At 50.8% G+C, this 27,843-nt stretch overlaps 2 protein-coding genes across 3 annotated transcripts; one reads left to right on the forward strand and one right to left on the reverse strand.

Annotated features, from left to right (window-relative positions):
* The first annotated feature begins 1,087 nt into the window (after positions 1–1,087).
* Positions 1,088–16,091, forward strand: SHMT1 (serine hydroxymethyltransferase 1). Of its 2 annotated transcripts, none has more exons than XM_050968857.1 (12): positions 1,088–1,141; positions 4,393–4,528; positions 5,591–5,736; positions 6,135–6,250; positions 6,491–6,651; positions 7,691–7,772; positions 8,772–8,984; positions 10,080–10,196; positions 11,436–11,558; positions 12,101–12,217; positions 14,397–14,507; positions 15,118–16,091. In XM_050968857.1, the coding sequence occupies exons 2-12, from the start codon at positions 4,427–4,429 to the stop codon at positions 15,288–15,290; spliced, it is 1,461 nt and encodes a 486-aa protein (XP_050824814.1). In that variant the 5' UTR covers positions 1,088–1,141; positions 4,393–4,426; the 3' UTR covers positions 15,291–16,091. The 2 variants fall into 2 exon arrangements, with proteins under 2 accessions (XP_050824814.1, XP_050824813.1); XM_050968856.1 differs by lacking the exon at positions 1,088–1,141 and adding an exon at positions 1,586–1,662.
* Positions 16,092–16,300: 209 nt separating this feature from the next.
* Positions 16,301–27,351, reverse strand: SMCR8 (SMCR8-C9orf72 complex subunit). Its single transcript, XM_050968855.1, has 2 exons — positions 24,456–27,351; positions 16,301–21,084 (listed from the first exon to the last, which is right to left on the reverse strand). Exons 1-2 carry the CDS (start codon positions 26,798–26,800, stop codon positions 20,631–20,633), a joined length of 2,799 nt encoding a protein of 932 aa, XP_050824812.1. The 5' UTR covers positions 26,801–27,351; the 3' UTR covers positions 16,301–20,630.
* Between the last annotated feature and the right edge of the window lie 492 nt (positions 27,352–27,843).

The following is a 27,843-nucleotide window of genomic DNA, read 5'->3' on the forward strand; positions in this document are numbered from 1 at the left end:
TTATTGTAAAGAAGCTTTCGAGACAGTGAGTGGCTCTGAGAGTGATTCAGGTTAGCTTGTCTGGTCTTTCCATGGCCTGAGTTCATGGGGAATTTACGGGGCATCATTTATTCCACTGCCTTGTTCCTCAATTTACAGGGAGTAGAATTTAGCCATAGCCTGTCCCGAGATGTTGTCCTAAGCAATCACTTTGGTTGGCAGGATGAAAGACGTCTCAAAGGTGCAGCTGTGAAAATGTGCCAAGTGACCCAATCCCATCCCCAGCGGAAGCTGTAATGGTGGGGACATGTGGCCCAATTCACTATTATATTGGGATCACAAGTCAAAGAGAATTCCCCAAGCGGATCACAAAGGGACAGATGCCTTGAGAGACCATCTGAGGTGGGTACAATCTGGCCAGAATGAGGATTCACGTTGTATTTGGGGGTTGATCCTCAGTGTCTATTTAGCATCACTGTCTATTCGTGCCCCATAGACCTCCTGTCTGTCCACAGCGGGGCAGTTTTTCCTCCTGGCTTTTAAATCATTACCGAGAACAGGAGGGAACCTGCTCTTACTGCTTTCGATCTCCGGTCTCGCTGCCTCCTCTGCCATGCGAGACGCACAGGCGTCTGCAGAAGTTACGGAGGCCCCCTTCTAGGATTCATTAATTCAAAATCACATCCTTAATATTGCGTGACGGCTGCCCTCTTGGCTGACATACTGCGGACTGAACCAGTGACCCAGACAGCTATAAAGCACAGGCAACTGCAACTTGAACTGCAGAGAAACGGGTGCACCTAGGCTGTGCGGTGCCGATCCCAGCCCACTGGGGGCCCTAAATTGGACTATCCCCCCGCCCTACATACTAATAATTAAGGGAGTGGGGGGCTTGAGCTGCTCAGGGCCCTAGGCAATTGCTTAGCCTGTTATGCCTAGCGCCTGCTCTGGCTGCACGGACTCCTAGTCTCTGCGGACTGGCACAGATGGGGGGTCCGGGGAGCAGGGGGTCTGTAATACACATCCCCAGTGGGTAACATTTGCATTAGTGCAGGTGCCCAGTGGGGGAAGGAGGAGCGATGCACCGCGATGAGCCGGCTAGTGAAGAGCTCTGGGTGTTAGCCAGGCTCCCAGAGGCAAAGCGCTCGCCCTTCCTCAGCCGGTGAGGGGGTCCCCTTTGCCCACCCAGAGGCGGATCGACCTCCCCCCCCGCCCGCTGCCTGCTGGGGTCGATCTCCCCCTCCCCGCATGCTGAGAGCCGGCGGGGCTCTGCGTCTCTCCGGTCTCCCCGCGCCGGCAGCCATGCTCCCCTCCGCTGGGCATCGGGCCCCTCTTCCGCCCTCGCCACCCCCCACGCGGCCCGGCCCCGGGCGAGGGGCTCTAGCAACGCACGACCACCACCAGCCACCCACGTGCTGCCCTGGGCTCGGCAAGGCCCGGCCGGCGAACTCGGCCTGGGCCAATCGTGCGAGGGGAGAGGGCGGGACGGCTGGCATGCGCGCCTCCGATTGGTTGAGGGGATTCCGAGGGTTCCATGTGCGGGGCCCGCGGGCTGCTCGGCGATTGGCTGAGACCGAGGCGGGGCGTGTCTGAAGGTTCCAGCGCCGGGGCATGGTGCCGCGCTAGGTGCGAGCCGGTTGAGTCTGCTCCGAGCTGCGGCAGCCCAGGCGCGCCGGGAGCCCGGTGAGTGCGGCGGAGTCCCAGCCTGGGGGCTGCAGTCCCGCGAGGCTCTGGGCCGGGGACACCGGGATCCGTGTAAACCTGGGCTGGGGGTGACTTCGGTTAGCTCCAGGTGCACGTGGGGCTGGGGGTCGCTGTGTCTCCCCTTCTCCTGAACTGTGTGGGCTAGCGCGTGGCTGGGCTGGGCTGGGCTGGGCTGAAAGGAGTTTAGCGGCAGCTGCCTCTGCTTTCTGCATGGGGGGCTGGGAAAGCAGCAGGAAGTTGCACCCAGGGTCTTGATGTGTCTGTTTTGGGGATCCATAGACTCCCAGGGCTGGAAGGGACCTCAGGAGGGATCTAGTCCAACCCCCTGCTCAAAGCAGGACCAACCCCAACTGTATCATCCCAGCCAGGGCTTTGTCAAGCCTGACCTTAAAAACCTCTAAGGAAGGAGATTCCACCACCTCCCTAGGGAGCCCATTCCAGTGCTTCACCACCCTCCTAGTGAAATAATCACAGACTGCCTGCCTGTGTCTTTTATGCCCCCAGCACCTCGCTGGCTGGGGTGGCAGAATTGAAGTTGGAGGTAACATCGCAGAGGCTGGGGCAAAACCACTGTTGAGATGGAACATGATTTCCTCCCTCTTTTGCAGCAGCATACGAAGATTTGGGGTTGTTTTAAAGAATGGGTCTGTTGGGAAAGTGGGTTTCAAGTGTAAACTAAATTTCCTCTTACATCACAGTGACTGAAAGTAGTTAAAGGTTGTGAAGTGGGAGGGAATGGATTTAAAAGTTTATTAGAGAATGTTTAAATAAAAATGATACAAAGTTCTACACTCTCCTTCTGTCTAAAACAAACAATCTTTTCTTTGAGGCCTACTGCAGCTGCACAGGAAAATAATTATTTTACTGATTGTAATATTTTATAAATTGAATGGTAGCTGTCTCCAGCCAAAATGTATAACAGACCCTAGCTGAAGGGCACAAAGTGAACTACATAGAGCTTTTCCTGAAGCATCAGATGTTGGCTACTGCCAGAGTTGAGATACAGGATTTGATGGACCCGTGGGTCGGATATGATCCTTGGATCAGGGACTGTATCCTTTGTTGCCTATATTGTGCTGAATAAACAATAAGCACTTAATGGACAGCATGGTCCAGTGGCTAGGGCCCTAGAATGGGAGGGAGGGAGGGAGAGACTCAATTTTGTACACTGGGTTCCACTTCTGCCACTTACTCTTTGTGACTTTCGGCAATTTGCTTAACCCTGCCTTGCTTTCCCCATTGGTGAAGTGGAGAGAAGGGTACTTGTCCACCCACCTTCTGTAAAGTACTTGGGGATATGCTAGTGAAAAATGCTATACAAGAGCTTATTATTTGTTAGTTAATGATGATCTGGTCTGGCAGGAGCTGGGATATCAGCCTGGACGGAATGGCAAATCCTACTTTTCCAACCTAAGCAACATTTAATTCTGACTCCATTTTTGCAATTCAGCTTTTCTGAGGTGCAGAAGTTACAGTGCCACAAAGAGATAACAGCAGATTCATAGGGGAATAAAGGTACATTTAGAATTGCAAGGGCGGGGCAGGGGGGAGCTCTTCTAACCAGCTGCTCCTTGCCAAGACAAGGCAGACAGATTTCCAGATGGACTTTAGTTATTTGGCACTAGCAAACAAAATGTGATTGCCTAATTAGCTGTACATAGCCTTTCACTAGCCTTGAGGAGTTAATGTTTAAAAGGAGTTTTTGTTTTTGACTAAGACATGACTCTGAGAGTTTATGCTTGTTAGCTTATGATCTCCACAGAAGTCACATTGATGGACTTTGATTAGTGGATGCCTAGCTTTTTGGATTGCATTGGTCAGGCCTGATTGTCATGCTTACTGTGAATATGGAGCTTGGCATGGATCCAGTGTACTATAACACACATGCTCTGGGCCTTTGACCTGCTCTGCAACCCTTATTCATTTCGAGCAGAGCCTTGCTCGTATGAGAAATCCTGTCATCTTACATGGGATTACTCCTGCATGCAAGGTGCTATTTGTAAATAAGGGTGGCAGAGACATTTATTAGACATTGTGGTGAATTTAATCTCTCTTGTATGTGTCAAGCAGATTGTCGCTTTAAGTAGAGCAGCCATTTAAAAAATATATATACTTCTGTCCAACAATGTATTTACTAATTACTGTTACAAATAGTCCTAACCTTTCTAGAACTAAGAGTTTGGAGGAAAAAACATAACTTCTCTCTCTTCAGTGTGATTTTGACCACACCAAGTGCTGGCAAATGCCCAGTTTCTCTATTTCCTGTATAGAGTCAGGTCAACAGGTTCCCCAGTTGTATGTGTGGATCTCTACCCCAGCAACAAGCAAAAGAAAAGCAGCTAAAATAACCAAGTGATTGTGGAACCACAACACTTGGCAGGGGGAGGGATAGCCCTGAAATGACACACTTTTTAAAAAAATTGACTAGATTTTAAATGGATGGGATCTCTAAGAATTGTAGGGTTTTCATTATCAGATTGGTCCCAACCCCACTGATTTGGATCAAGCCCTGTATTCATAGATTTTTTGGAATTCATAATTTATAACTCAGCATTTAATTCACTGCAGGCTTCAGACTGGAATGTCAGGTCACAGCCGGGAAGGAATCTATTTAAAAACAAGAGAGGAGTGCTATAGGGAGAGCTGACCTCCGGTGGGGGGCTCTTTTTAACAGTGCTCTACAATCTGTCCCACTCTGTTCGTTTTCAGACCACGTTATACCAAGCAAGCAACTGCCCCCGCCATGGCTTATTTAACCAGGGTCAATGGAGAGCTCCCCAGTGCTGAACTCTGGGTGTCCCATAACAAGATGGTCCTGGAGCCGCTTGATACCAGTGACCCGGAGGTGAGACGTGTTTGTGGTGGGGAGAGGGTTGCGTGCATTTTGGCAGCGGGGAAACCCATGCAGTCGCGGCACAAGGTCTTGATTCATCCTCCCAGCTCTGGAAACCGTGCAACCAAAAGGGATGTTGATCTTCCTGAGGCAATGACTCGGGCTGGTGGGTCAGTGCAAGTTTGATCATCCAGTCCTGGGTTGTCACTTGCCTCTACTTACCTCATTTCCCATTCCCCCTGCCTCATGCTGCAGCCCCAGGGGGGTGGCAAAGGAGAATGGTGGTAGCTCTCCTCACCAGTGACTGGGAGCATCTGAAGGTCCCTCCAAACCCAACGCTCCCATGTGCTAACCTACAGCTGTACCACATAATAGGTCTATTCAGCGTCTCATCCCAGATTTCTCAGACCCAAGGTCTCTCTTTCCTTTGTGGGATCGGATATTATTTATACGGCAATGGGCACAGCTGTGGCCCTTGCAGCTAGCACCTTGTTCCATGACAATGGAGCGAACGAGAAGGGGAGATCTATAGACATTAGAAAGTCATCTGCTTCTTTCTTCCAGCCAGTTTTCACTTCCGTAGTGCCTTGCTCCGTTCAATTTAAATGTTCTTGCACGTGCTCACTTTTGGGAAACATCTTCTAACATGCAGGCTAATGTGTCCTTAATTTCATCGTGTTAGGCCTAGGTTATTACCCCTGGCACCGCCCTAAAGTAACTTCTCCCCATCCTGCGTATTCACATCTTTCCAATATTTGTGGATGTGTCTTTCCTCCGTCTACATTCCCTTAGCAAAGCTCTATTTTTAACTGCAGTGAGTCAGCCTCCCTCCCCGGGTCTCTCCTTGCTCTTCTCTGCACGCACTCCAGTTTGTCAGCATCTTTCTGGTAGAACGACGCCCAGACCTGAGCCCAGTGGGCCAGGTTCAGAGCCACAAGGGAGGATTCTGCCTCCCTTGTTCATGGGGGGATGTCTCTGTATCTTTCCATTCTACCGTCGGTCGCGAGAGAGCGTCTCCCAGCGTCCAATGCTCTGTACAGAACTGATAAGGATGGGGCTTCTTCTCTCTCAAAGGTGTACAACCTCATCAAGAAAGAGAAGCGGCGCCAAAGGCTTGGGTTGGAGCTGATTGCATCTGAGAACTTTGCAAGCCGAGCGGTTCTGGAGGCTCTGGGCTCCTGCATGAACAATAAATACTCGGAGGGGTACCCGGGACAGAGGTGTGGAACATGGGGGATATTCACATCCAAAGGTGGTCTCTGTGCGTGGGAGAGAGTCCAACTCTCCCTGGCTTGGCTCACTGTCCTGGAGGAAGCGATTGCTGCTCCACTGCGGGCCCAAGCAGCCGCTGGCTGTAAATTGTTCCTTTCCCAAGGCAGCAACAGACCCCCTGCACTTTGCTCCTCGCAGAAGGAGGTCAACGTGGCCCGTCGCCCTGCAGCTTCCCTGCTAGGACTGTCATTTCCAAGCTTGTGGAGCATCAGGCCGGATCCTGCCCAGACCCCTGAGGGAGGGAAGAGGGGTCCGGTTCGCTCTCGCTCTGCCACTGGCATTGGGGATGGAAACACAGGGCGTCGCTGATGCTGTGAGACTCCTGCTCTTCTCGTTCGTGTTACAGGTACTACGGCGGGACGGAGTTTGTGGATGAGCTGGAGATCCTCTGCCAGAAGAGAGCTCTGGAGGCTTATGGGCTGGACCCACAGAAATGGGGGGTCAATGTCCAGCCATACTCAGGTAACAAAGCCCAGATCCTCCCTGGGAGTAGGGGAAAGGGGATGGCCTTGCCAACTGCCGAGCCATTGGGACCCTTGCATTCCATATCCTGATCATCTCTTCGTGGGCTGGGTAGAAGTGGGGGTGCTCAGAGGAGACTGCGTTTAAAAACCCCTTCCCAAGGTCACAGTCCGGATCTTGCCCCCCTGAGAGCTGCGGTACCAAAGGCTCGGGGTGCTCAGGGGCTGCCTTTTGTTGTAGGCTCCCCCGCTAACTTTGCGGTGTACACGGCCCTGGTGGAGCCCCATGGCAGGATCATGGGTCTGGACTTGCCTGACGGGGGGCACTTGACACACGGCTTCATGACAGACAAGAAGAAAATCTCGGCTACCTCGATCTTCTTTGAATCCATGCCCTACAAGGTAAGCGGACTCCGCCTGGCTTCAGAAATCACTGACTGTGGAGATCAGTGCAGGCCAGCAATTGTCATCCCTCTTCGATGCAAGCTACTTACGTTGGCTTCATGCCCTGCCTTGGGAGCTGGGATTTCTTAGTGTGTCCCGTATTAGCAAAGAGAGGGTGTGCTAAGATGGTGGATACCGAAGGGTTAAATAGTTAAATAGTTTTCCTGAGGCAACCGACTGCAGGGTTATTTCAGCAGCGATGGAGCCCCCGCTGAAACAGTGCTCACCAGGGTGGAAGTGCGAATTAGCCAGGATGGTGCTGAGCTCACCTTTATATTCCAATCACAAAGGACATGTGAGCAGAACATCTGCCCAGGACTCAAGAGATCTGCTTTCTGTTGCCAGCTCTGCCAGTGATTCAAGTGGGTGACCCTGGGTTAGTCACTTCAGTGCCTCAGTTTCCCTATCAAATGGGAACAGTGATATTTACATCTTTCACAGGTTGGTTCCCAGACTGTGTTAACATCTTTGACCCGCTCTGTAAAGGTTCCATCTTATTAAAACATGGCAAATTCTCTCGCTAGCGTGGTATTTGGGCTGCCATATTGAGCCTGAATGCCCTTTTTGTTACTGTTCAGCATGACCCATGGCTATGACTGACTGACTTTGGGTTCTGTGTTCTCAGAGAACAGGTGGGGAGGCCAGTTGTTCCCTCCCACACTTGGTAACGACTTGCTGTGTGATGTCACGGGGTCCCAACAGCTGACTCGACCTGTGGTTCTTTAATGGAGGATACCAGGGAGATCAGACCATGGCGGTGCAGAAAGTTCTCTCTGACAACCCCAGAGCAGAGAATAGCCACTGTCTGCTCTGCAGACCTGTCACGGAGCCGCCGTTGTTAACCCTTTAACTCTGCGAGGGCTTCATGGGAGGCTGGGGCGGGCAGTGCTGCTAGCTGATGAGCTCTGCCGCAGAGTGAGATGTAGCTATCTCACCTCTAAGGCTAGAGGTGCATGGTGCTTACCCTGCACGTCTCCTCTGGCTGCTCCCTTACCAGGTCAATCCCACCACTGGCTATATCGACTATGACCGGCTGGAGGAGAACGCCCGTTTGTTCCACCCAAAGTTGATCATAGCAGGTAAGCGGCTGGGGAAGGAAAAACAACTGTCGGAGGCTCTGGGCAGCAGGTAGATTCTGTTCAAAATCCAGCAGTCCCCAACCTTTTTTGTCTGGTGGGCGCCAGACAACGAGCCACTCTGTGGTGGCGGACGAGCATCCACCGAAATGCCACCAACAAGCGGCAACATCAATAGGTGTCACCGCCAAAATGCTGCTGACAAATAGTGTCATCCAGAGACGTCGCCACTGAAATGCCGCTGAAAATCGGTTGCATTTCAGCGGCGCTGCCTCTGGGTGATGCAGCTTGTCGGCGGCATTTCAGTGGATGCTCGTCCACCGGCCAGTACGCGGGTGCACTTAGATGCCCCAGCAGGCACCATGGCACCCGTGGGCACTGCGTTGGGACCCCTGCTCCAGGCTATTGAAGAATCCCAGCCACAGGGCTTAGTCGCTGGCTAGACACTTGGGAGCAGCGTGGCCAATTTCAGCAAGCATGCAGCATCCTGACTTCTGTTCTGAGCTGGCGACTTGGGGAGGGGGCCTTGTGGTAAGAGCCAGGATTCCTGTGTTCTGCCCCCACCAATGCATTGCATGGCCAGCAGCAAGTCACTGCCCCCTCTCTTCCTGTCTTCAGTCTCCGCAGGATGCACTGCTTTGGATCTGAGCCCAAGCACCCTGGGGGGCAGTTTAGCAGCTGCTACTTTGGTGGCCTGGACCAAGCGTCTGCCTCTTCCTGCTGGGCAGTCGGACTTTTCCTGCCACTTGTCTCACCGTGGCCTCATGGCCATATCCTGGGCCCTTCCCATGGTCTGGCTCCTGGGCTTTGAAATATTTCCTCCATGTGGTCTTGTGCTGAGAGAGCTGCCTGACTAATTACCCAGGGTTTGGGTGGGTTGTACAGCCCGTGCTGCCGCAGCTACACTGCTGTTGATGCACAAGCTAGCTCGATTAGCACTCACTTGGGTGTCAATCACACAGCATAGACACACCCTGAGGCTGGTGTTTTCTCCTGGCCCAGGCGTCAGCTGTTACTCGCGTAACCTGGACTACGCCCGCATGCGGAAGATCGCAGACGAGAACGGGGCTTACCTCCTGGCCGACATGGCCCACATCAGCGGCTTGGTGGCAGCTGGGGTGGTGCCGTCGCCCTTTGAACACTGTGACGTTGTGTCAACCACGACGCACAAGACGCTGAGAGGCTGCCGGGCCGGCATGATTTTCTATCGGAAAGGTTTGGGCCGCGGAATGAGCAGAGGATGAGAGGCCCCGGGCTGGGCTGGGTGGGCCATTGGGGACCTTGAGCTACTGCAGAATAGGAGCCAAGGCTGGTCCGTCCTCCCTCTGGCTAGCGGGAGCCATGGAAGTAAAGTTTGCAGCTTTCAGAGAAGGGGGGGAAAGGGCTTGTCCTTTCCCTGGAAGTATTGGATCCCTAACCGAATGGGACAGGCTGGGTGATCAGCTTGCTTGGCAGATGCCCAAGGATGAACTAGAAGTTCCAGGGAGCGGTGCGGGCTATTCAGTAGAGGACACGCTTCCCGTGAAGCCTGCCTGGAACCAGTTCCGCTGGAGCAGCCCTCGTGTTCGATATGAGTTAACTAAGTCCCAGGCTGCATGTGGTCAGCGATGCTCCCAGGTGGAGCTGGACAGATTTATCATCACCTTCTTGCAAAGCTTCTCAGTCTGGCTTCCTCGGCTCTGCTCAGCCGGGCTTCCCTCTCTGCTCTCTTTTACCTCCACCCTGAGCCGGGCTTTGCCAGTGAATCCCGGTTTGCCGTTCCCTTGGGAGTTCCTCCATGCTGCCCCCTGCCGGCCCTCCCTCCCTAGACCAGCTCAATTCCCTGTACAGGCCTGGGGCAAGGCAGCAGGGATTGAACCGAGGGCTGTGGATTTTATGGCCTGAGCCTCTACTGCCTGAGTTAAAAGATCGACCTTCATCCAGCAGGGCTGTCGCAGGCTCATTAACCTCAGTCTGTGGCCCCGTCACCCCTTGAAGGGGAAAGAGCACCACAGAGCGGGTTACACATTCACCCTTTCCTCATTCAAATCCCTCCTCAACTCTCTCCTGCTAAGCCCGCCACCCTCCTCTCCCACTCCCCTGCCTAGCACCGAGCTGGTGCCCGCGTGTCCTGGGGCGCTTTGAGTTTGCAAGTTCCACAGGCTGTAGTGGGCTCTGCACAGCTCCAAGCACAGTGCTGGGGCGTACCATTGTGATGGCCTGACTCCAGCCACCCCGGGGTTAAAAAGGGACTGATCTAAACTCACCCGGGTACAGAACATGGGAGTGAGCTGTTCCCCTTAGACAGTGACCATCCCCCTTCCCTCCTAGGAGCTCGCAGCGCGGATCCCAAGACTGGCAAGGAAATTCCGTACAACCTAGAAAGCCTCATCAACCAGGCTGTCTTCCCAGGGCTTCAGGGAGGGCCTCACAACCATGCCATTGCAGGTAAGGGGCCCTGCAGGGCTGCTCAGGGGCTGAACTTTAGCGCTGCACCACCACTCAGGGCTGGGGGGTGTCTAGTTCTAGCCAAAGTTGCAGGGCTTGAAGCAGGAGAAAATGTGCTTGTTGCTTAATGGTGCCCGCTGCAGCTCACGGCCAAAGGCATATTTGGCTCCATGCAGGAGTCCCAGCCAGGCCACATAAGCTGGGGAGGCAGGGCCCCACGGATGAGTGGGAAGGATGAGTTTGCAGCCCCCCCGCCGCCCAATATTCTGCTGGTCTCTTGTACTTCCTCTTACCTTGTACCATATGGGAGCTAAAACGCCAGTACTGAAGGTGGCCAAGGCTGCTGGCTGTGCACGGGGACATGAAGGTCAAGGGCTAGCGCCCCAGGACTGACCCTACCTCCACAGGCAGGCCCCAGCATGAGAGTGGGGAGCCCTGCCTTCCTGTCAATCTGGGTCAGATTCCTTTCTGCCTCTTTCCCCAGCTGTACAATGGCCCTACAGGTCAGAGGGCGGGAGGGTTAGTCAGTTTGCAGCAAGCTTTGAGATCCTCTGATAGCCGGCACTGAAGAACAGCAGAGCAAAATCCTCTGGCTGGAACCCTTCTCCCCTGGCCGAGCCCCTCCTGTTGATCAGCAAGAAGAGCCTTTTTTCTGTGGATTCCCACATTCCTCTCCCTATTGATAGAAATAGGCAGCAGGTGATTTTCCTCCAGTTGGGAGAGTGCAGATCCACATCTTGGTATTCAGTGCTGAGGTGAGAGAAAGACACCACGCAAAAGACAGTTGCACTCCACCCATCTGGCCGCTGCACTGGAGAAATCTGGAATCCCTCTGGAGAAATCTTCCCCTGCAGTGGGCCTATGACTGACTCATCAGACCATTGGGCATCAGCTAGTGAGATTTTGGCAGCTGTATAAATGGAATTAAATCCTGCCGTGGGGTTCACAAGCCCCTTGTGCCTTGCACTAGAGCAGATCACCAGGACTCATCGTGAAACACAGCTAGCATAGACGTGGACTCTGCAGCACTGACGGCCAATAGGTGCTTTGTGTAGCGAAGATCAGCTCTGGGACATTGCACTGCTGTGTCTTTAAAGCCTCGCAGCCGTGATTCTAGTTCCTCAGCTTTCCAGGCCAGGGTTTCGTTGTCAATGCTCCCGGTCACTGCTGACCTCAGGCACGGAGCAGCCTGGCTTCCCGCTGCCACCTGGAGATGCCACACTTTTCCTTTCTGCCCAGGAATCGCTGTCACTTTGAAGCAAGCCATGACCCCGGAATTCAAAGCCTATCAACGGCAGGTTGTCGCAAACTGCCAGGCACTGTCTGCCACTATGATCGCACTGGGCTACCATGTCGTCACTGGTAAGGACAACTACTAGGTAGCCCCTGCATTTCCTGCTGCCTAGGGCCCGCTCCCAACCCTAGTGAAGGCCACTGACTTAGGCTGAGTCGGGATGATTATAGAAAGGGCCGGAGCTCTGTTATAACACAGCCTTTTGGGATACACATGCAGGGAGATCTTCCCCTGGCCACCCGTCCGGGGAGAGTTTGAGCACAGAGCTTGGTGCACAGAAATGATATAGATGCTTAATACATTGTTGTGGCCCGAGCCATAGACACAGCAGCGAACCTCAAGCCAATAAGAGGGACACGTTAGCTAGTAGGCCGGTTTCCTTTGGACGCGAGATAGTTCCTGTTCTCCCAGCCCTGCCTTTGCCGGAAAACTTCCCTGCCCCATGGCAGCCTGTTCCACTACCCTGTGGCCCGACTCTTGCTCCCTGCAGCATTGTGGTTATAACTACAACAGTCAGTGGGAGTAGGACTGAGCTCAAGTGCTTAACTTCCACTATCCCAGCCTCAGCGACTTCCAACGCACTAGATTTCATGTCCTTGTATTCTCCCAGGTGGCTCTGACAACCACTTGATCCTCGTGGACCTGCGCAACAGAGGGACAGATGGCGGGAGAGCCGAACGGGTGCTGGAAGTCTGTTCCATTGCCTGTAACAAGAACACCTGTCCTGGTGAGGAGGTCCTCTTTCAACTGACTACTTAGCGGAGTTTGCAGTTTCACACAGGTTGCAGCCTGATACAGGGCAGCACCCAGAGAGCTGGGATTGCTCAGGATCCCTGGGGAAACAGGGAAATTTTGGTAGGTGCCAAAATATGGATTTAGGAGCCTTATCTTGAGGGCTGCAGATCTGAGGTCTTGGCTGGCAACTGAGTGTTGCAGGTGATTTGAGCATTGGCCTGCTAAACCCAGGGTTGTGAGTTCAATCCTTGCGGGGGAGGCAATTAGGGATCTGGGGCAAAATCAGTACTTGGTCCTGCTCGTGAAGGCAGGGTCTGGATTCGATAACCCTTTGGGGTCCCTTCCAGCTCTATGAGATATTATTTATTATGATAGGCCCACTAGTGGCCACATTTAGAATTGTTTCAATCAGTGAGGGGAAGAGACTTCATTGAAGTAAGAGGTAAGGTCAAGCCAGACAAACCTGCCCTCACTTGAGAAGCCTTCCCTTGGTGGCGGGGACAGATCTCTGCTCTGGGGTAAGATCCCAAGAGGAGGAAGGTCTGAGGCAGGCAAGGTGGTTTCCTACAGCGTAAGGATTGAAACGGGGCAGGTGGTTCTGTACTTGGTGTGTTCGGCTGAAGGCTGGAGAGCCACCAAGGACAGCACCTGGGAATGTTCCTTCAGCATGAATAGGTCTTTCTTTCCCAGCGTTAACCCTTCACCTCCCTGTGCCCCTGGGGTTCTCGCTTGTGAGCTTGTTCTCTGGGAAGCCCTTCAGGTAGAGTTCCTCTGGAGTATTGTTGGTAAAACTAAGATTTAGTCATGGGTATTTTTAGTAAAAGTCATGGACAGGTCGCCAGCAATAAACAAAACTTCACAGGCAGTGACTTTTACTATAAATACCCAGAATGACTAAACTTCTGCTCCTGGGGCCCTGCTGTTCTGGGGTCCCCCTGCTCTAGCAGAGGGGGCTGACTGCCCCCGGGGAACTGCTCTCGGGACATGCTCGGGCATTCCCTGCGGTTGCTGCTCGGGCCATCCCCATGGCCAGCCGCACCGGCCGCCCGAGCAACGGCTCGCCAAAGGACACCCGAGCGGCTGGCCCCAGGGTGGGTCCTGGGGTCAGCTGCACCAGCTGCTGCAACTGCGGGGGTTGTGGAATGAATGACTTCCGCAACCTCCATGACAGAATCACAGCCTTAATTTCTGGAGGAGCCAGCTTCACGCTGATGCGTTTGGTCTGTGGCCCAAGCAGCCCCCATGCCACACTTCCAAGCCTAGGGCTAGTTCAGGGAGGTGAACTCAGCTCCTCTTCCCTGCCTCATGAGCTTGGAAACACTGGGCAGGGATAGTTCAGGCTTCACTCTGCTAAGTTCTCTGGTGCATGTGCAAAGCCGTTAAAGCAGCACATGCCCAGCTCCTCTGCAGACACTCCCACGATCGAGTACTTGTTTTCCTACTGCCCTCCACTGCATTGCGCTACACTCCACCCCAGAAGTGGTTGCATTTCCATGCTGGAGCTGCCTGTATAAAAGGAACTACATAACCATGTAGCATTTAAGTAGGTGCTCCTGCTCTCTCCACATCTGATCAGTGCGTCAGACCAGTGGGCTTGGGGGAAGCCTATAGATACAGGAGCTTTGCAGGCTGGAAGCAGGGGCAGGCTTCTCTCTCCCATGCTGACAGCGAATCCTAGAATGCAAATGTCCTAGAACGAGACTCACCTCATGGCCTTGCTGGCTGGAGACGTTTCCCATGGGAAGCAATGACAGGCTGGAGCATGGCAGCTGCTCTTTCTTTCCTTCTAAGCTCTGGTTCATGCTGGGGCTGAAAGGGAATTGGCACTGGCTGATCAGGACCTGGCTTCCAGTTCCCACCAGCCCAATGACCATTAAATGTACCTCTTCACCGTTGCTTCCAGGCGATCAGTGGGGTCACGGCCAAGTCTTGGGGCTGTAAACCTAGAGGCCAGTGGCTTTCCTGTTTCGCCATGCAGCCTCCTTATGAGAGCTGGGCAGAGAGGGGCATGTGGACAACCCCAAACCAAGCTAGAGAGAGCTCCAAGATCCCACTCTCCTGCCGCTCCCCCCCAAATAACTCCAGCCAAGACCACTGGTCCTGGGATTACGCTTGCTTCCTTCAGTGGTGCTTGTGGGAGCATGGTTCTCCTGACTGTTCTTTTGACACAGGTGACAAGAGTGCCTTGCGCCCAAGCGGCCTGAGGCTTGGGACACCAGCTTTGACCTCCAGGGGATTCCGGGAAGGGGACTTCCAAAAAGTAGCTCATTTCATTCACAAAGGTAAGGCTGAGGCAGCTGCAGTTGGCTGAGAAAGGGGGAGCTGTGGCTCCAGCAGGTTACAGAGCAAAGGTTTCTGCTGTAGAGGCCTAAGCCAGCTCCTTTTGTGACTCTGCGGATTACACTGGGAGTTGGACCACGGCCTGGGTGAACACTAGATTTCAGTGTGGCTCTACTGTACCAAAGGATCCTGGCCGGTCCCTGTGCTGTGTCCACTCCTTATCTAACTTGCCCATTTTCCAACTCGAAGGCGCTTTCCGAATGGTTGGTGCCACAGACTCCCCTTCAGGCCTGTAGTAACCTGGCACTAACGGTGGCTGCTGGGACGCACTCAGACCTGCTCTGTGTTGCCCCGTGGTGGAAACAACCACACTTCTGCTGAGAGCAGCAGATCCCATGCAGGCTAGGCCCAGCGTCCTCCTGACTCCCCCCCAGTTGCATTTGTTAGAGGAAGGTGTCTTCAGCCCACCAGCGTGGTGCAGGGTACAGCCTGCGCCATGCATTCAGACCCAATCTCCCCTCAGTGCCGGGGGCTGGAGAGCTAACGGGTTTGCGGTACATGAGCTATGGGGAGGGAACGTTTGTCAGTCTGAGCCCTCGATCGCCCACACAGGGATAGAGCTGACGCTGAGGATTCAGAACGACATGAGCCCCAAAGCGACGCTGAAGGAATTCAAGGAGAGGCTGGTGAGCGATGAGAAGTACCAGGCAGCTCTCAAGTCTCTCAAAGAGGAGGTGGAGACCTTTGCTGCTGCCTTCCCGCTCCCTGGCCTGCCTGTCCTTTAAAACAGGGCAGCAGCTGCACCCAATCCAGAGCTACCAGAGAGCTCTGGGGAAGCAAACAGGGATTGTGGTGCATTCACACCCACTAGCAAAGCCTCTGTTGCCATCTGACAAGCAAAGAGACCTGACAGAAATGTGTCATTCCCCCCTTCCTCCCCCACACTTCTGTTAACCTCCTCTCTTCTCCTCTTTGTGATTTGTTCCCACAAGGCAGGTGGCTTTTTAAAAGTTAATTTTTTTACCCGCCTGTCCCCCTAGGCTACCCCTGTAGGGCATTGCCCCAGGCTTGTGGGCACAACCAAGGGACTGGTAAGCCTCCGTTTAGGAAACGGTTTCTTTTCTAGTAACTGAATGGTGCAGCACTTAATTCTTTTTAAAGGATTGAAATTGGCACCTGATTTTTAATACATCAACTGCACTTTTAATGAGGACAAACATGGTTGCTCTAAAGTCCAATTACTGACAGATCTGCAAAGGTGCTGATGTGCCCCCCCCCCACACACTGGGGTTAAGGGGGGCTGCAGATGCTCAACTTATAGCTAGCATATTTCCGAACTACTGATTAATGGAATGCATGAACAGGCCTTGCTCTGAGCCAGGGATCTAGGCCATATTTTAAAGAGATTCTCAGCAATATAAGCTGTTATATTCAGATTTCCCATGGGAGCCACTTAACATACAGTCACATTTTGTATTTAAAGGTTGCAGTAGGAAAGCATCAGACTTTACTACCTTAAAACATGTCTTGCTAGTTTCAGAATAGCGAATTCACAATCCCACTCTCCATGGGAAAGTAACTCTGACCAGCAGATTTCCATTGTAATCGTGACTGGCAAACATACTAGTCCAGATGCAATTTTGCAAGACTGAGCTAGTGAAAGAAACCAATTTCTGGTGCTTTTCTAACTCCAAAGCACACACCACAGACTTCCCCTATTAATCCACGTTCCGAATGAGGTCAGTATTTCAAGCCAGCACATCCAGACAGTTTTTCAGACATCTGAGCCCAAAGCTTAGTTAGGACCATTTTTTAATAAGCACAGTCAAATTAGAATTTAACCACAATGTATGACAAGAATAAGCTTTAAAAAATACAACCAACTTTTTTTGTATTTCAAAAATATCTGAACCCAAATAAATAATTCTTTTAAAAAGTACATTTGTCCTACGATTCATTTGGTGTTAACATCTGTTAAGCTCTTGTGCAGCAACACCTACATCACTACACATTAGAACATGCGGCTTGGATTTCTTCCAGGTGACACTCCGTCTAACTACTGAGGCAGGTGCTCAGTACCCAGGTACAGACAAGGAACTTGACATGCAGTAATAAGATATGGTGCTTTAAAATGAGACGAGAATTCATCACAGCCTACTCATGGCCCTCAAAGGCAGTTCTCAGCCCAGCCCCACGGGTGAGCTAGATACCCTGTGCTTCTGCCTTCCAGTTAAAATGCATCTCTCAGCAACCAGCATGTAGTAGGGTTATGATTTCTCAAGCTATGGTAGCAGGTTCTAGGCTCTCACTTTAAAATGTCTTGGCGGTCCAGTCTCCCATCTGTCACTGGCTGGCTACGGATACGTCTACACTTAACACACTACAGTGCCAAAGCTGTAGTGCTTCAGTGTAGACACTACTCCAGTGGGAGGGGTTCTCCCATTGCTGGAGCTAGTCCACCTCCCTGAGAGGCAGGAGCTAGGTCGACGGAGTGAAGAATTCTTCCAGCGACCAAGTAATTTTTCACACCCCTGAGACGAAGTTCTGTCGACGTAAGCCCTTACGTAGCACTATTCACTTGGGGTCCCGTGGACAACGGGCGCTCTGTATTTCAGGACCAACCTCCTTTGCAGCTCACTGAATTTCCAGTTGTAACGCTTGTTCTAGCTTTTCACTGGGACAGTTGGCTTTTGTAACTGCTGTAACCCAACAGCAGCCCCATGTGTGTAGCAGCTCCCTCCCATCCACTGCGGGGGGTGGGGGCCCAAACCTCCCAGGCACTGAGTCTGAAAGTTAGTTGGGCACTCAGTATCTTGCACCATCAGGCTTTCTGACTGCACTGATGCTGCTGCCTCACGAAAACCGAGAACAGCATGCGATGCAGAGCCCTCAGTCAGTCCTACAGGCTTTCAAACCCCAGCCACATATACAACCCCTTAAAAAGTGATCGATTTCTATTGCTATAGCACAGGTAGTACTTCCCTATTATAGCTGAAAGGCAAAACAGCTTCTGAGCTGCTTAGAAATGATCACTACTGGCTTACGGTAAATCTGAGCACTATTCTCTGAGAAACAGAGCTGGTAGAGGTGATGTTAATCACCTCTCTCCGTATGGCTGACCATCCTAACTGTTGTTAACCCCACCTGGCAGAACATTAGACACCACTGCAGTTTTGCACGTAGAGAAAAATGAGAATCTTCATTTACCACCTTAGGAATCTGATTACAAAGTACAGATAAAGGCTGCTGCAATTAGAAAGTCCCATAATACTGTATCCTGCAACCATCACCAGTCCTGCTCCACTGTTCTGAGCTGTCAGCTAGGGACAGACAAAAGTCTTCACGGACTTGGATGCATCTTAGCCTCCTCAATCCCAATTAGCATCAGGTTATTTTTCAGTACAAAGATGAGGTCTTGAGATTAATATATTTCCACTCTGTCAGTTAATAGGTAGAGAGGTTATGACTGAATCATATTACCTGTACTATTCATTTACAATCCCAGCTGTTCTTTTTCTACTTGGAATCTTGTCTAGGCTTAAGGTTATTAAGACATACCCTTGATTTAACAAGCAGTGGCTTCAGTCACCTAGTACATTACAGTGTTTTTATATAAGCATAAAAATAGCTTTCACGTAGCAGATCCAATAGCTGCATGCAGGCGGTCAAATTTAGAATCTGATAAAAGAAAAGTTCTTTAAACATGCTTTCTAAACGTGAAAACAATTCTGCAGCGTGGTGCACAGACACATGTAAAGCTGACAGTACACATGCACACACTGCTCAGCCCTTCAGCAAAAAGCTACTTTACGCCGGCTCCCAACTGCATGCTAAAAAAATCACAAGCAACCTCCAACTTTAGTGAGCCTGCAGTAACTCACTATGTCCTGTTTCACCTGGTCGCACTGTAGTAGTGATCCTAACACTTAAGACAGTCTTCCCTCCCCATTGCTGCGCCTGGCCTGCTTCAGTCCTGTCTCAAAGACATTTCTCTGTGTGTGAAGGAGTCAGTGTTACAGCACTATAAACGCTAGGAACATACAGTGCAATATGTCTCTAAGGAGCCTCTCTTTGGCCACGTGGGTAGTAATCAATCTATTGGGGATCCATTTATTGCGTCTCACCTAGACGCGATAAATGGATCCCTGAATCGACGCCTGTACTCCAATTTGGCAGGAGGAGTAAGGGGAGTTGACGGGGGAGCCGCAGCGGTCAACTTGCTGCCACAAGGATGGCCAGGTAAGTCGAACTAAGATACTTCGACTTCAGCTGCGCGAATAGCATAGCTGAAGTTGCTATCTTAGATCAATCCCTCCCCCCCACAGTGTAGACCAACCCTTAGTTTGGGATGCACGTTACATAAGAGCGCAGCTATCGCATCAAGTTTCAGCAGAATCTAAAACTAACAAACCCAACACTCTGCATTGCAGCTTCCTCTGGTACATTAGAAATTTACATTCAATTTCAGCACTGTCTCACATAATCACATTAGACAGACATTTAAAAATATATATATACGGTTCAGCTATTCTAGTAAAACCCATGTCCCCCCCGAATCAGACAAGAACAGTGCTAAAAAGAAATAAAACCAAGGTGATCTTTTCCACCAAGACTTTTCTCTCACGTAAAAGAACTTTGGGGGCTGGCATCGGATGTACTGCAGTAATCTCTAGCCAAGGGGTGGCAATGGATGAGATGTAACTTCAGAGATTCTCCTGGAAGGAAGAGATGCATGACAAAAGCAGAGCATGAATCCTTCAGCACTCACCATAAAGGCATTATGAAAGTTCTGGCACAGTTTGCAATGTGAGAGGAGCTTTGAAAGTCCTCAATATCCAACAAAAAGGCTCAGTGAAATGCAGTACTGCATGCAGCATCCAGAACTACCCAAGGGATGCTATGGGAGAGGTAGTAGAGAAGTTGCAAAGGCATTAAAAAATAAATAAATAACTTGGAGTGGTGAGCCAGAAGCAGCACTCGCTGCCGCCGAGCCTATGCTCGTTTTCTGATCCAATGCAAATCTAGCCCCCGACACAAAACTACAAAGAATAAAACATTTAATCCAGTCCATTCATTCCAGATCTCTCCTGAGTGCCTGCCCTAAGAGGCTCCTTGTCCCCCCACTCGCGTGCAGCTTCAGCCGAGTTGCGCTATTCGTTCTCTACACTCAGAGAGCAACCAACAGGGGTCCTTTTTGCTATTCAACTAGCATATTTCCTTCAAGGTTACACCACAGCAGTGCTGCAAAGGCCTAGCAAGCTTTAAAGACGACTAAGTCTCCTTCCCCATCCCCAGGTCATCAAGAAAAGAGTCTGCTGCAAATTAACAAGGCACAGTGCTCTACATTCACGCTGAAAGGGGAGCCTCCATGCAGTCTAAGATACAGAAGGACTCCTTACACCTTTTCATCTTCCAGCAAAGCTGAGACGTCAACAGAAAAATACATGCTTTGATCTCTAGCTCATAGGCTCAGCAACAATCAATTCCATGAACCATTAATGAACCCAGACAATGCAAAGGGGCACTGTGAACTATTTAATGTGGGCAGGTAATTTTTAGCCTCCATCATAGTTGGAAGCTTTAATATATATCTCAGTATCACCCCCACGCTTGGGCAAATGTATTTTGCTGTATATATAAAACAGTCAAAACCCACAGGGGTCACACTTTATTCCTGTCTATGCACTAGCCAGGAAAATGCGAAGTTTTAACTTGAATATACAAGTTGTCATGCACTGAGGGGACTGGACGCTACTCAACAGATATCACCCTATAATGATAGCCGACTTCTCCCGCCCTCCCTGTGCCGTGAACATGATAGGAATGGGGTTCTTGGTAAGGTTTTTAAAAGTTCACAGTGTCCCTTTAACATTTAAAGATGGAGTGACCAATATTTTTAGATCTCATTTCTTTGCTGGGGTACAACACATCCAGTTCTCAGCTGCTGGGAGTCGCACAGAAATCAGGTTCCTTCAGACACTGTTTTCTACACAGCAGACTCTTGCTTGCAAATATGTTGACTACTTTGCATTCTTCCCGATACATCAGATATTTGTAAATAGCCAAGTCAAGCATAGATGATCTTCATCAAAATCAGAGTCCACAGAAGGACAGCCCAGGTGATGCTAAATTTTGTACAAAAAGCTGGGAACATAGTCAAATCTGAGCATAGGGTTAATACCGCTGACAGATTCCTGAATGTACTGCAATTTCAGCAGCTCTGCTAGGTACTGTACGACTTTGACATCTTCATTCACAAGTCCCAGATGAAGTTTCAGAAAGTTCATCCTGCGAGACGCAATGGATTCCTCTGTTTCTGTCTCATTGATGGGAAGGTGCAAGTGATGGCAGAAGGCGTACAGGAAGGCCTTAGAACACAGCTGAGTTAGAATATTTTGGACGTGCATATAATAGGTGCTTCCTCGTTTGATCTGAGTGCGGTGATCGGCAAGCCTGGGCACCAGGGTTCCTTTATACAGGGGGCAGCGCAGAGTCTTACTGTCTGCATCCAGAATGCTGATGTACCGGCTGTATCGACCCAAGGAGTGCAGCATATTAACACCAGCAGGGGAAACCACTCTGCGAAAGAGAAGAGAGAAACAGCATGCTAAGGAACACACGGGAAGCTGTGAAACACTGACAGACGATACAAAGACACGACATTTGTAGAAACTAGATTGAAAGGTTTCATAAATTACAGTGTGATCATCTTTAAGAGGAAACTTGTCACTTGGATTTGGTAGCAGAGATCGAATGTAGAGGAGCCTCTAAAAGTGTCCATAGTGAACCTTGGCTTACACTGAAATACCCCTGAGGGAATTCTGCACCAAAAAATTAAAAATGATACGCACAATATTTTAAAATTCTGCAAATTTTGTCAATAAATAAATGTGGCCCCAGCATGGTATGGGGAGCAGAGGCCACTGGCTGCACTGAGGTGAGAGATCACCCTGAAGCCCCCACCTCTCCCAGTACAGGGGCTTGGCAGTGAGCCTGCACCTCTGAGCCTGACACAGTGCAGGGGCTAGGCCTACCCCAGAAACATCTCGGGGCCCTGCCCCTCTGTGCCAAGGACACCTGTTGTGGATGGGCAGGCTCAGCCCAGCAGGATCCAAGTGTGGGCGGGCCTATTGTGGGGTGAGAGGTTTCTGTGTGGGGCAGTGTGGATGCAGGCGGCTCAGTGAGAGATCTAGATGCACAGGGGCTCATTGGGGGGTTCCAGGTGCAGGGGCAATGGGACTCTGCAGGGGATGCAGGTGAAAGTGGTTGGGGCTCAGCAGAGCGGGGTGCTGTCTGGGTGTGGGGAGAGGGGGCTCGGTGAAGGCATTGATGTGAGGAGTCCAGATGCTGGGGAGGGCTCATTGAAGGGGTCCAGATGTAAGGTGGTAGGGCTTGTCAGGGTGAGGGTTCAATGGACCTGCTTAACGGGGGAGCCGAGGGGATACCGCTTCCCACCCACAATTCCTCTATTCCCTTTTCTTCTCCATTCCCCTCCCACATTCCTCTGCCCCGTTCTATTCCACCCCCTCAACTCCCTCACCTTGGGCACTCACTGCTGCACAAAAAACAGGAAGGCTCCCAGCACAGAAAAGGGTAGCAAAATTGGCACTAGGATCCAGGAGGCAACATTCAGCTGCAGAGTCAGCAGAGCAGAGATGCAGCCTCCTTCCTTCAGCTGGGCAGCTCTGTACTTGCAGAAATGAAGGGCGGAGGCAGCGGCATAACCTGTGTGCCCCCCCAGGCCTCGCCTCTGTTTGGGGGAGCGACCCCGCTCCCCCTCCAAAAAAAAAAAACCAAAAACTCTGCACCTGTGGTCATCCCCCAGCCCTGGGCGGCTTCCCTTCAGTTTTCGGCAGGCATACACAGGAATTCTGCAGGGGTGTGGGGTGTTCTCCGGGCGCACTGTCCCGCAGAATCCCCCCAGGAATAACTTAACCAAAATGCCTGAAGTGCTTCAATGGGATGTCAGTTCTCAGCAAAGCACCAGTTCAACTAGAGCAGTGAGCCAGTGTGCTAACTGGCAATGCACAATCACCACCTGGAAGTTAAATACTACACCCCAGGGGATTACTGCTTCCTGCTGAGTGGGGGATAAGAAGTCAAGTCACTACTATCCAGGGGCGTGCGAGAACTAAGAAGAAATCGCTGGTGAATAGATACAAATATTGCTACTGTTCTCTGCTAGAAGTGAAGGAATAGCCTTTAGGGGTCCCCTTTCCAACAGCTGACTATGTCCCCCAGAATTATTTTTGCTAGATAGTTGCTTTTATATTGGTGAAACTCTACCTGTAGAGAAACTTTTTCTAAACAATCCTTAGACAACAGAGTTCCACTACAGAGTCTGGGCATTTCTCCCTGAGATGGGAAGTCAAAGGATATTCACAACATGCAGTCCCCTAACAAGCGTGTGTGATTTAACCAAGATAATCATAACCCTAAGACAACTCTGTCCAGTGTTCCCAATTCTGCGTGGTTATGGTCGCCTTGTCAGGAGAGGTGCACCCCACCCTCAAACCAGAGGAAAGAGGTGCTGATCTGTAGCGGGCGGTACTAGCCATCCCTCCAACCTCTGCTTTCCACCCAGATACCAATGCCGGAGCACAGTAGTAACTGGTAGCACAGTTAAAGAACTGTCATTTTGACTTACATGGATGTTTGAATAAACGTACTATTCAAGAACACAGCTTAATTCTATAAAGGTAAGAAAAGCAACATGCAAAGGCACTGTTGTATGGCTGTTTTTATATAGCAGCAAACAAAGTAATACCGTACATTTTAAGAACTGAATAATTAGATTTTAGAAATATCTTACAGCCCCAGGGAAACCCTCTTCCAGTGCTGCTTTTCCACCAGATATCTTCACGTAAAGCAGAAGTTTCCCAATAAGCCAAACTGAAGTTTGAACCTTGCAGCACATGGAGCAATTTGGGCCTTTCGTGCCATTTTACAGTGCACTTTCACTCTAAACACGTTCCACTGTATTTAGACATCACCACAGGGCTCAGAACAGGACTTTTGCATCTCTCCCCATCACCTGAATGGCAGGGTTGCTAATACATGGATACAAGCAGGCTGCTTTCCCTCTAACTCAAACAACTGCTGTTGGTCAGATGTTCCAGCCTTTCATTTAATCGAAAGCACATTTCTTAATAGAAACCTAATGGAAAACTAAAGGCCTATGTGACAAGAAGGATGGTTTAAAACAAACTTTAGCTAGACGAAAAGCAGCCTTCTACCCAAGAGGTTCCGACCCCTCTGGTGGGAGCACAAGAAGGAATTAAAAGAGACACCTTAAAGTATTACGGCCCTGCTCCAGCAAAGCACTGGACCAATACACTTGCTTGAGTGCTTTGCTGGATGGGGGTCTTTGGTATTTCAGCTGTATGATTTCCCATTGACTTTAACAGGAATCTGATGGCTGACACCCAACAGAATGCACTGGAAGTTTAACACTTAAAAGGATTTCTGGGAAACTGGAGGAAATACCACTCTTTGCACCAGTGGTCCCCAAACTGCGGAGCATGCCACCATAGGGGGGCACAGAGGAACATTTGGGGGGGGGTGCAGCAGGTTCAGGCCAGCTCCTACAGAGGACAGGGAGGTAGCGCCCACCAGCTCCAGCCCCACCCCCTGCAGAGGCCCTAGCTTCAGCTCTTGGCCCCCAACCGCGGCACTGCTCCTGGCCCCTGGGTGGGGTGTGACATAAGTTAGGGGACCACTGCCTTATACAGATACATGTGTACACCTAACAAGCAGAAATGTGTAGCAACAAGCCCCACTCAATGAAAGTGACTAGGGTGGTGGTGGTGGGGGGTGCTTCCACTATCAATTCCCCTTCAATACTTCCTTTTTTAACATAAGAAGTCTCAAAAAAGGAACTATTCACTTGGACCTCTTAACATTAATAAGCCCATGAATCTACTATTTGAAGGAGATCTGTGTTAGTTTACCTCTGCAGTCCAATCAGCTTCCACTTCTGAAAATCCATGATATTCAAAGGGGAAGTGACCCAGTGTTTCACAGGCTTGGCATACACCCCACAATTAGGAACAAAGATGGAGAGAGCAGTCACAAGTTTCTTTACCATTGCTTCATCTTCCCCCAGCACTATCAGCGTCCTTCCACTGAGCAGAGAATATATTGCAGGATGAGCAAAGGGATATTGCCTAATGAACTTCAAGGCATTCTGGCCAGCCTTTTTTTTGTGCCTTTCATTAATGTGACTGAGAGGATGAGCAGGAGAAGGAGTCTCAGAACATGTGGATGCTGCACTGCTCACATAGCTTGTGGAGTCTGAGTGTTCATCCAGACTAATTCTACTGGCCTCTCTACTGCTTAAGTAATGGGGATCAAGTTCATATGAAAGCAGTCCTCCTGAGACGACATCATGTGAAGAACAGTCTGTGAAGTTCACATGAAATCCCTGATCCACCTGTCTATATGGCTGTGGTGGAATACTGACCACACCATCATCATCACAATGTTTGTGTGTTAGGTCAGCTAGAGGTTCTAAAAAGTTTGGAGACTCTTTCCCAATACAACAGGCAGAATCAACTGGCAATAATTTCTCCTGTTCAGAATTGCCTTCCATCTCTTCAATATTAGATGGATTTAAACTTGGGCTGATGTGAATAACTCGACCTTCATCATCTGCATAAGATTCTTCATTAATGGCACTTGGGTAGCTTGCTTTAAAATCTTCAGGGATCAAAGATTCTGAAGGACACAAGCTGAGGACTTCAATGCTGTCCTCACTGATGGTCCTTCGGCTGACTGCCTTGCTCCTGACCACCTGTGGACTTGGGTGGATAGGCAAACTTGCCTGGCTCTCAGATTTTGTCAGAACAATAGTAGACTTTTCTGTTCCCAAAACCTCAATGCTTTCACCACTACTAATACTCCCTTTAATGTCTGCATCAAGGTATTCCAAATTCTCCTGGTCAAAAGCAATAGGTTCAGTCACTTCTGGTTCTCGGGAATCTTCAATCTCCCGCTCCATCTTGATAGGTACAGACTCCACACTAGATTTGTAAGATTCCAAGCTGATTAACACTTTAGGAATTGGAGATTCTTCCAAACACTTGGTGTTGACAGTGTCTTGATTAGATCCCTGGCAACCACTGTATTGTTTTTCAGCTGGTTTTTCATCTAAAACAGACTTATCTTCAAAAAGGAAGTTAGTTATACTTTGCTGCTTTAAAAGTGCTTCACAGATCTGATTTGTCAAAAGGTAGCACACATCACCTCTAAATGTTTTCTCTATTTGATTTAACTGATCAAGAGTTTGGGTGAAAAAATAAACATCACAGAGTTCCTCCAAGGTTTTCAGCTTCTTGTCAAAACATTTGGCAGATTTTGCTTTGATGAGTTTAGGGGTGTAAGATGGCATCCGTGCATAAAGATGCGTTTCACCAGGATCATCAAGGTTAGAGGTAGTAGAGTCTTGATCAACGCTTGCGTTAGCTTGATCCAGTGCACACTCTGGCTCATATGGATGGAAATCAGAATCCTTCAGTTTTCTATAAGGATATGACCTGATTTGCTTTAACAGGTCTTGATGCTCAATAATGGACTTTTCAACACTAGCCAGTTCATTAGCTTTCTCAATGGCCTGGGTTGTGTAAAATCCTTTGTCATTTGCCTTCTTCTGTATCTCTGTTTCATTGTGCAGCACTGTCCTGGTGTAATCAAGGTCTTTCAGTTTCTTTTCAAGTTCATTGGCAAAAGCTTTCCTGTTACCAGTCTTTAAGCACTCTGATGCTTTGGAGAACTCTATAGAGAGCTCCTGAAACTGTTGCATGATTTTGTGCTCGTCAGTGGAAATGTACGCCATGCAGAAAGGCCTCACAAAGCCTCTAGCTTCAAGGTCATAAAGAGTTAAATGGTGCACATAAGCAAAAGCCCCTTCCTTGGAATCTCCCAACACCACTTTGGAATCCTCCACAAAATTTAGCTTTGGGTAGGAGCATCCAGGAGGGTGCCCCACAAAGGAGGCTTGATAATCCACAGACATGATCCGGAGGGAAAAATAGTTCAGATCAAAAGTGCCAGAAACTTTGGCATCATTCGGGATGGTCAACAAAGGCTGTGGGCCCACTTGCTCTGAGAACTCGGAGATGAGAATGAAGTCCTTAGTGAACTTGGAGCCTGAAAACTTGGACCAGGGGTTGGCACCATGGTTAGAAAAGGGGAACAGGGGCACAGAGTACTCCTCAGGCAGGGATGGTTCATTGTATGCCTCCTCTTCAAACTCTTCCTCTCTGGTAAAAGCCACCACATCAGGGGCGCTGATCATATTTATAGGTGAGGTGAAAGGACATGGAAAAAGAAACCCTACCCCCAATCCCAAAAATGGAAATATTAACCAGAACCCATCCGGGGAAAAAATGCTTCTCGCACTAAAGGAACTGCCTCCTTTCCCAAGCCCTGTCCAGGGCTAAGGTCCTCCCACCTCAGGGTTTCTGCGGGTGGGAGGGGAGGAAGTCGGCCCTCCTCATCCAAGGTGCCTGGCAAGTTAGTTCCCCATATCCCTTGGTTCTCAGCCCCAGCCACGCACTCAGCACCCCAGGGATCAGCCTTACACGTTTCCCGGTACCCCTAAGTCCCGCAGTCCCTGGGGCTCAGTCTCAGCCTCTCCCCCCAGCGCAGGTTCACGTCACGAGCCCAAAGGACCGGGCCCCCCGGCAGCCCCTCGCTCACGCTGGCCGCCTCCCGCACAGGGCCGGTTCTCCCCCCGACTCCGGACACGGGCAGGGGCCGGCTCTTCCCCGCCAGCTCGGCCTGTCCTGGCGAGCACGGAGGGCGGGCTGCTCCCTCGGCCCGGGGCCTCCTCCAAGCCGGGCGCTAACGCCAGCCCAGCCGCCCCGGCCCGGCCCGCTTCGCCCCGGCTGGCGCTCGAACCAGGAACCGTCACTTCCCTCACGGGGCCCGCGCCCCGGCAGACATCTGCCGATCACATGACCCGTTCGGGCTGTGACCTCTGACCCGGAAATGGTTTCCGCGCCCGCAGGGACTGTTCTGTTTACCGTTGTCAGGGTAACCCTCCAGACGTTATTGAAAGCCTGGGCGGCGCCTCGCGGGCAGGAGCAGAAACGAATCACCGTTTTAAAAATAGAAATGAAGCTGCGAGGCCTCTTGGGAGTTGTAGTTCTCGCCCGCAGCAGGCGGCGGTGTCACTTTACGGCAAGGCGTAAAATAGGTAAACGGCGCCCTTTCCCTATCTCGTCACGACAGTGTGCGCCGCGGCGGCGTGGAATTCGGCTGGGAGGCGGGAAGGGGAAGTATTGGAGGGAGTCGTGGCGCCCTGGTTCTAGGAGCCCTCAGCACAGCGGGGACCGG

The sequence above is a fragment of the Gopherus flavomarginatus genome, chromosome 9 (genome assembly GCF_025201925.1).
Source record: "Gopherus flavomarginatus isolate rGopFla2 chromosome 9, rGopFla2.mat.asm, whole genome shotgun sequence".
NCBI lineage: Eukaryota > Metazoa > Chordata > Testudines > Testudinidae > Gopherus > Gopherus flavomarginatus.

Excerpts from the sequence above, each read along its gene's own strand:
- SMCR8 (XM_050968855.1), bottom strand. The coding sequence starts at position 26,800 with ATGATCAGCGCCCCTGATGTGGTGGCTTTTACCAGAGAGGAAGAGTTT. Across the intron at positions 21,085-24,455 it reads AAGCTGATTGGACTGCAGAG|AGTGGTTTCCCCTGCTGGTG; the intron begins GTAAACTAACAC and ends TCTCTTTCGCAG.
- SHMT1 (XM_050968857.1), top strand. The coding sequence starts at position 4,427 with ATGGCTTATTTAACCAGGGTCAATGGAGAGCTCCCCAGTGCTGAACTC. Across the intron at positions 6,652-7,690 it reads TTGAATCCATGCCCTACAAG|GTCAATCCCACCACTGGCTA; the intron begins GTAAGCGGACTC and ends CTCCCTTACCAG. Across the intron at positions 14,508-15,117 it reads AGCTCATTTCATTCACAAAG|GGATAGAGCTGACGCTGAGG; the intron begins GTAAGGCTGAGG and ends TCGCCCACACAG.